We start from the raw sequence: 8624 nt of genomic DNA, 5'->3' as shown, positions 1-8624 counted from the left end.
GACATGAGCAGTACCAGCTTTTAACCACTTAGTCATCTCTCTGAGACCATGGAAAACAGGTGTTTGAACATTATTAGAACTCCTAAGACTTTAGGGATATTTAGACGTGGGATAAACATACTTGTCATTATAAAATTAACATGAGACTTAAAGAACCACTATGTAGGGTTATGATTTAAAAGTAATGCATTTGGGCACCAAGTTGACAAGGAATAGAGTTGAGATGGCTACTGTTCACTATCAATTTGATGATATATTATTTTGGCTTAGAGACTTAGAGACCAAGTGTCTCTAAGCACATTTCCTGTGAGGCTTGACCTTGGAAGGAGGATGTACCCTGGGTGTGGGTAGATCTATTTTCTATATTTAATTCCTGGGCATAAAAACAGAGGCTGGAAAGATTACCATTATAGCTGTATAGTTTGTCATTTTCTGCCTTCTCATTGTTGGTACAGTGTATCCAGTTGTTTCAGGATCCTGAACTATTCATTCTCTGCCATGATGCACTGCACCTGCAAAGCATGAGCTAACCTCAGTCCTTCCTTTCTCATGTTGTCTTTTTTTCCCGTATGTTTTGCCACAACCTTGAGAAAAGTAATTAATGCAAGTGGGATTACAAGTGTCTAAATATGATTCCTAATTTTTATATTTTGTAAATTACTTTTACAAGTCTAACATTGCCTCCAACTCTACATTTAGTGCAACTAAGCAAATACATTATTAATTTAATTCTGAGGAAAATATGACCATGTTCTTTTTGACCTGTTCCAATGTATTTCCTGGAAGTGATAACTATCATTTTTAGAAAACAACAATTATTGCAACACTAATTGTCTTTATCTGGGTTCTTAGTAAGACTATCCAGAAAGAATTGCCTCTTGGGACTCCCAAGGAGCAGCAAGTGACTTTAAAAGGTTAGGAATATATTCATTATATATATATATATATGGATTCAAGTGAATACAGATAAAAATTTATAAAAAGATAAAATATTTCCTTGTTGCTCATACTTTCATTGGATAAGTAATGAATACAATTTAGCTCAGAATTTCAAGTTTTATAACAACCTCAATATGATATGAATATGATTTCAGAATTTCCCAATGACAGCTACATGTTCTTTTTTTTCATTCAGGTGATCCAATATTAAACTGAGCTCTTACAGATTTGAAAGAAATTTACCTTCTCAATTTGACCTGCTGGAAAATATAGAGTAACTTCTCTGGAAATGTGAAGAATCTGAATTTTGGTAAGGTACAAATTTCCAATTTCCATTGGTAAAATGTTAAAATATGCTGTTTAAAATATTTTAAAAATATTGTAGATATAGAAGAAATTAGGAAGGTTATAAAGAGCAATGCAAATTAGTAGTGATTTATTCACCTTTGTATCTCAATTTGCCTTCTTTCTGTTTTTCCACAGCCTGAGAATTACAATATTCTAGCAAGTGTCTATAATCTCACCCCAGTAGAACAAATTTTTTACTGTGTACACAGATAGCTTTTCTGTAAATATTCCAGAGAGAATTAATCTCATGTTGCATTAGAGAGATGCTTTCCTATATGCCATCTCTACAGGACTTTGGCCTATACACTTGTCCCTGCAACATGGGTGGAATTGCCTTAAGCTTAAGCAGGAAACTGATTGCTTAAACAGATCGTGATCTTTTATTTCAATAAATCATGCCATTTGAAGACTTCTTGTTGTTTAGTAAAATATTTGTACATGCTGTACATACTTAACTTTAACCAATCTAGTGGAGAAGATGCCCCTGTACCCTATATATTACTCTCAATCATTTATTCATGGCACACACACACAAACACACATACACACACACACACACACACACACACACACACACACACAGAGAGAGAGAGAGAGAGAGAGAGAGAGAGAGAGAGAGAGAGAGAGAGAGAGACTTGCCTACTTGTATTTCAATGAATAATAGAATTATCTAAATAATGTTGACCTAGTAACCAAATAATATAATTTGAACATACAGCACTTGACTTGTATCAGGACATACCAGATAATGTTGAAAAGTGAAATTTCAACAATATAACATTATAAAAATACTCAAGAAAATGAGGGAATATTTGGTTGGAGTTTCTTTAAAGGAAACTTATACAATCTGAATCCTGGCTTTTGAACATTACAGCACATTAGGAGAATCTGATCTGACAGAAATCAATTGCTAAATATAAAAGGGAATGTTAGGAAAGGGATTTAGCAAATATAACTATATTGGATAGCCTTGTATTCTGAAACATTGACAAGAACTCCAAGATTAAACAGGGAAAGTACATAATAACTGCCGGGTCAGGCTGTGGTCAGGTTGATTCTTATCTCAGTCTGATCACAGTGTCTCAACAGTGTCCAGGTAATTACAGTTGACTCTGTTTAGAGAGGCAATCCCTGTTTAACCTAAAGAGAAATGTCAGGATGAGCAGTCTTGATTTGCTTTCTTGGCTATATACATGCCAGAGGTTTTATTTGGAAGATTTGATATTTCTTCCCAGTTTGGTTAATACTCCTTCTTCTAGGTCAGTTTCATGAGTGAGTCATCTGCCTACAGTCCTCCACTGTTCAAGAAAGGTTTAAGGAATAAAGACTTCCTCGTGATCCTTTGTGCATGATGTAAAAGATGTTGATAATAAATTGGAAACATCCTAGTTAATTTATCTTTTTTCAACCTTTAAGGGACAGCACTACTGGCTAGAGGTAGACACAGTACTTGTCCTCATAGTTGAGCATCAGTTTCTCTGAATGTCTTAAACATTCAAATGCAAAATAATTTGTGGTAGAGATGATAAGCTTTTATCTGAACCTTTGCATTCCACTGCACATTTTCAGTGGTTTAAGGTAAAGAATTATCTAAATCTAAGTTATAATTTTCTAAAATTTCTTGATGAAAACTGTTAAGAAAGAGTAGACAAAAATTTTCAGTAAAATGGTCAAATTTTTGTTTTCAAACTCATAGCCATCTAATATAAATCCAAGTTTGTGTCTATAAAATGAAAAGTAACCATTACATTTTATTTTTAACTTTCATGTATTTATTTTTCTTCATTTTGTTTATGCATATTGATGCATAGAAATTGTATATTATATGGGGTAATAGGATCTTTTGATATGTGTGTAATTATCATATTGAGGTAATTTTTAGATATATCTTTAAAACTATCATGACACTGTCATTCAAATATTCAAAATCCTTTCCTATTGCCTAATGATATATTAATAAATAATAAGTTATGACACTTAAATGGAAATAAGACCTTCCTAAAACCATGAAAATATCTTCCTAAACTAACTATGACCATAGACTTAAAATTATACACTAATTTATAGCACATATTTTTATGCTACTCAGAAGAGTTAAGGTTCCATTACTGAATCATAATAGAAAATCTAGTTTTTAATTTGCATGTATAGAGCCTTAAGGACAATCCAAGACTGAAGAGAGAGAGAGAGAGAGAGAGAGAGAGAGAGAGAGAGAGAGAGAGAGAGAGAGAGAGAGAGAGGAGTCAGGGAGGAGAGAAAGGCTGAGAGATATACACAAAAACAATAGGGAGAGAAAGAGAGGGCAAGAGTCTGAGAAGAAAGGAGAAAGAAATGAGATTGTTTTTGAATATAGGTTTGCAACTTACATGTACATTCTTGAATTCTTTCCCATTGAGCATTTCTGTCATCAGTGTTATTACTTAGGGTGATGATCATATTTATTCATTTTTTCCCTTTCCTGATGACAGGGCCTGAAAAGAATCCAGTATGCCCAATGTAACTGCAACAACTGGATTCATCCTTACAGGGTTCTCTGACATCCAGGAGCTACAGACTTTATGTGGAGTGCTCTTCCTAGTGATGTACATGGCGGTCGTAATAAGCAATCTCATCATCATCACTCTCACCACCATTGACCTGCAGCTTCAAACACCCATGTACTTCTTTCTGAAGAATGTGTCCTTGTTGGATGTCTTCTTTGTGTCTGTTCCTATTCCAAATTTTTTTGTCAATAGCCTAACTCACAACAATACCATTTCCACTCTTGGTTGTGTCTTCCAGGTATTTTTAATGACTTCATTTGCAGCAGGAGAAGTATTTGTCCTGACTGCCATGTCCTATGACCGCTATGTTGCCATTTGCAATCCCTTGCACTACCAATCCATAATGAGTAGTGGTATATGTATGCTGATGGTGGGTGTTTCCTGGGCTATTGGGGTAATAATTGGAGTCTTATATACAGCTGGCACATTTTCTCTGCCCTTCTGTGGCTCTAAAGTGATCGTCCAGATTTTTTGTGATATTCCCTCATTGCTAAGGATTTCATGCTCCAAAACACTCGTGGTCATTTATTCATGTCTTGGAATTGGTGTTTGTGTGGCCATGTCTTGCTTTATCTGTGTGGTGATCTCTTACTTTTACATATTCTCCACTGTGCTTAAGATTCCTACTACTAAAGGTCAGTCCAAAGCATTTTCCACGTGCATCCCCCACCTCACTGTTTTCACTGTTTTCATAGCTACTGCTTGCTTTGTCTATCTGAAGCCTCCCTCAGATGTACCATCAATACCCGACAGGCTCTTTTCTGTGCTCTACACTGTGCTGCCTCCAGCACTCAATCCTTTGATTTACAGCCTGAGGAACAGTGATGTCAAGTGTGCTCTGAGGAGGTTGCAGCAAAATATCTGCCCAAGGGGTTCACTTCATTTAAAACTTCGAAGTATTTTTCAGTGGTATAGCATCTCACAAGTTACAAGCAAGATTTGTAATTTTTGACTTTGGAAAAACAATTATAGGAATTCATATTTTGCCTTAGGTAAATAAAAACTCAGAACCCAGTGGTATTATATAAGATCAGAAAATTAGATCACACCAGAGCAACATATGAACTCCTGATACCAGTTTCTTCTTTTGTATGTTAAAGCTGTTCTCATTTGAGAAATATAACCTTCTAAATCTAATGATCAATTTTAATGCTAAGATTCCATGTTAGGTCATTTCATGACTTCTTATCAGGTTCATTTATTTCATAAATAAATAAACAAGTGAAACAAGTGAATAAATCAATAAAAGACCAATGTATGTGAGCAATATAGGAAATATGTGAGCAATATAGGAAAGTATGTGAGCAATAAAGGTAAATCCACATATGTTTCCTATGCCAGTCTGTCTAGTATTGAGGAAACAGCAGGGAAACTAAACCAGTAGAATCAGAGCATTCTGGAGACTTGATCCAATCTGTAAAGCAATACCAAACACTTACAGCAAAGACAAATCTGGAGAAAGATTATATGAGCCAAGTTCTAAAATATAAATAGTGGCCACTCTGGTTGAGGGTATTGTCAGAAAGACAGTAGAGAGGTGGAAATTTGTGTGCTTCTTTTTTTTGACTCTTCTCCTCAATACAAACATTATTTGTAGATGAGAGAAGGCAAGCTCATTTGTCTAAAAATTTAAATAATCTAAACAAGTTCTAGAGACTTAAAACATATAGACAAATCCCTCTCTCAAAATTATAGAAATGATAAAATGTTGCTGGTGTGAGGGGAATCTCTGACTCTCCTGGGTGCTCATATAATTCTCTGTGATTTGTGAAATGACCTCAACATCATGCATACTGTTACAGGATTTTACCACTGGTGAGTTGTAACCAAGTTCATGAATGGGTGCTTTTTTGTGATGTAGCTGACTTTGTCTCCTCCATGCCACTGTAAGTAAGGAACCTCAGTAAATTCAATGGTTTACCATGTTGCACTTTGGTGAAATTACTTTTGTATTTCTTTGGTTGTATCTGGTGTGAGTAGGTATTGTTTCTCCAGAGGAACATTTAACACAACAATTTTCCATATGTGTTTATTAACCTGCCTGTAGGCCAGAAAAGCCATACCTCTAGCTATGTGCAAGTGAATTTTCCCATAACAGAATAGAAAGAAGTTGTGGAACCAACTAAATTTGCAGAGGAAATCACTTGTTCATGAGTGGGAGCCTATTTTCAGGTTTCCTAGTGTCTTTACGCAGCAGGTCTGCATAGAGGGGAGGATTAGACCCTGAGCCTGAGTGCAGGTGCCTGAGATGGTCTGCATTGGCTGTAGTGGGAAGGGTGGAGGTCTCTTTTGCTCCACCACCTTGGCATTCCTATAAATACCCTAAGGCAGAGACAGTTTTGTGGGACTGATGGAATACGTTCCAGTCCTTCTTGAGGCTATCCTGTATTTTCTATCTTTATCTCTCCCCTCTATATTCTTCTATCTAATATTTCCTTCTGCTCCTACTCAAGAGAATTCTGGGGAATTGTGTGTGTATTGGGCAGCCCCTCCACATCCATAAAAGATTTTCCTTGTTAAATTTTTACAGTGTCTTCAAATACAAAATATTTTGTGTCTGATGCATGGAATCTCCTTGGAGAGTCTATGATTTTTCAGAATAATTATATATCTCCTATATTTAATTGAGTTTTAATTTCTCAAGAAGTACACTATTTGGAGTGTATGGCCTCTTTCAGTTACATTGACAATGTTTTATAGTCACTCTGACAAAGGGTTACTGGACTCTAAGTTGTGATTTGAAACCATGTCCATTTCCCTTACCCGATTTCATCTTAGCCTCACACATAGTGAGACAAATTACTTATCTCTATCATCTAAGCAAAACCAAAGTGACTCTCCATTCTGGGATACATGCTGACTTCAAAACCACTGTTAATAACAAATCCTATGAATACATGCTGTCATTTAAATTTTCTATGGGATACTTGATGATAAACACAGGTTTTGACTGAAATGGCCCTGCTATGCTTGACTCAGCTCAAACCACAGGCTTTTGTTTGGTTGGACCTCAATGTAATCTCAAGGCCTAGTTTAAAATAAGACCAAATAAAACACATCACACTAAAGATATCCACTGATGTAGTTAACAACAAAAAATTTCTTAGCATGGTTTTCACAAAAATACTTTCTCTTCTATGTGGTATTCAGATTTCAAATATTTCCCCTTCCAACTAAAACTTTTGCCTGTTGTTCTTTTGTGTCTAGTTATTTGTTGGCAGCAGACGCTGAACAGACCTTGTGCATAGCCTGCTTGCGTGCCCTAAGTTGCCCTAAGGTGCCCTTTTTTTATTCCTCTTTTCCTGTGGTCAGTATGTCGCAGGATGTTTACAACAAAGCTATTGCTGGAACATTGTTTACAAAATCAGCTCTCTGCTGGTTCACTTGTGTTTTCCTGTTTGGCTGAGCTGCTGGGACAGATGGGAACCTGAGGACTGTACCCTGACCCCATGGACAGTAGGAAGTAGCAGGGTATATTAGGCTGATGGATAGTCAATAAAGGGGCTCTCTTTGGATGATGAATCACGGTGTGTACTGAGTGCTGCTTAACCTCGATGTCCCTCGCCAGTTCTCGGTCTCTGGCTGTGGGTGTCACGGCAATTGGAGGTTCCATGGAGACTTGGAAAGATGGGGTAAGCATTCAAGGCTCACCTGCACAAAGGAAGGGGGGTGGATTGGATGTAACAGAGTAAAATAGGGTACATGCCATGGGGAATTTCATAGTTAAGGCTCAGTTGGCCACTGAGTTGAGAGAGCTATTGCAGAAAAAAGGAACAGGTATTAAGTCTAGTACCACCCTCACATTTGTGGACACTATAGCTGAAGCTAGCCCATGGTTTCTGACAGGAGGAGGGTTGAATATCCCTGATTGGGAACAGGTGAGACGTGATCTACAGAAGGTATTACAGGATAAGGGACCAGAGAAGTTTCCTATTGCAGCCTTTTCTCTTTGGAGGCTGGTAAAGGATGTGTTATTAACTGACAAGGTGAAAGTGAAGGAACAATTAGCAGAATGTGAGCAGGCTTTTGCCACTGCCCAGGAAGCTGAAACTAATGAATCTTTAAAAGGGGAAAAAGAGGAAGAGAAGGCTATGAAACCCCGCAAGAAACTTGCAGTTCAGGATTATGAGAGTGACCTTGAGACTATATATGAGTTGTTGGATGAAGAGGAGCAGTTAGAGAAAGAGATCGAAGAATTAAAATGGCAGTTGCAGAAAACGAAAGTAAAACATAAAGAGCCTTCGGCTCCGATCTGCTGTCATCCGTCTCTTCATTATCCATACTGGTTGGATAGAGACAATCAGGGTGGTAAGGAGGAAGGAAAATGGAGGGGAGTTATGTGGCAGGATACTGTGCAGGCTTATCCCGTTTCCGAAACTGTTAATGCTGCCAGACAAGCCACCAGGAATCATCTACCTTTGACATTTAAAGAAATGAAACAATTAAAGGAAGCAGTGATCAGTTATGGTCCATAGGCTCCATTCACTGTGACACTTTTTGAGTCCTTTTCAACGAGTTATTTAACACCTAGCGACTGGCAGCAATTATGCTGTGCTGCCCTGTCTGGAGGAGATTATCTCTTGTGGAAAAGTGAGAATCACAAAAGATGCTTAGAGCTGGCATGCATTAATGCATTAATGTGAGGGCCGATCAACCCCACAGGAATTATGACATGCTGGCAGGCACAGGGCAATTCAACAGCAAATATTGTATGACCCTGGCACTTATGCTAAATAGCTAATGTAGCAGTCTGAGCCTGGAAATCTCTGCCAAACCTTGCTGCCAGAGAACAAA

At 37.3% G+C, this 8624-nt stretch overlaps 1 protein-coding gene across 1 annotated transcript; it reads left to right on the top strand.

Annotated features, from left to right (window-relative positions):
- The first annotated feature begins 962 nt into the window (after positions 1 to 962).
- Positions 963 to 7348, top strand: LOC102913399 (olfactory receptor 14A2-like). The gene is made up of 2 exons (XM_076565900.1): positions 963 to 1249; positions 3756 to 7348. The coding sequence occupies exon 2, from the start codon at positions 3775 to 3777 to the stop codon at positions 4780 to 4782; it is 1008 nt and encodes a 335-aa protein (XP_076422015.1). The 5' UTR covers positions 963 to 1249; positions 3756 to 3774; the 3' UTR covers positions 4783 to 7348.
- Positions 7349 to 8624: the final 1276 nt, after the last annotated feature.

Source organism: Peromyscus maniculatus, chromosome 1 (genome assembly GCF_049852395.1).
Source record: "Peromyscus maniculatus bairdii isolate BWxNUB_F1_BW_parent chromosome 1, HU_Pman_BW_mat_3.1, whole genome shotgun sequence".
Taxonomy (NCBI): Eukaryota; Metazoa; Chordata; class Mammalia; order Rodentia; family Cricetidae; genus Peromyscus; species Peromyscus maniculatus.
Note: the sequence above shows the minus strand (reverse complement) of the source record. Positions and strands in the feature narration are given on the sequence as shown.

Bases quoted from the DNA above. Each gene is read 5' to 3' on its own strand.
- LOC102913399 (XM_076565900.1), top strand. From the start codon at position 3,775: ATGCCCAATGTAACTGCAACAACTGGATTCATCCTTACAGGGTTCTCT.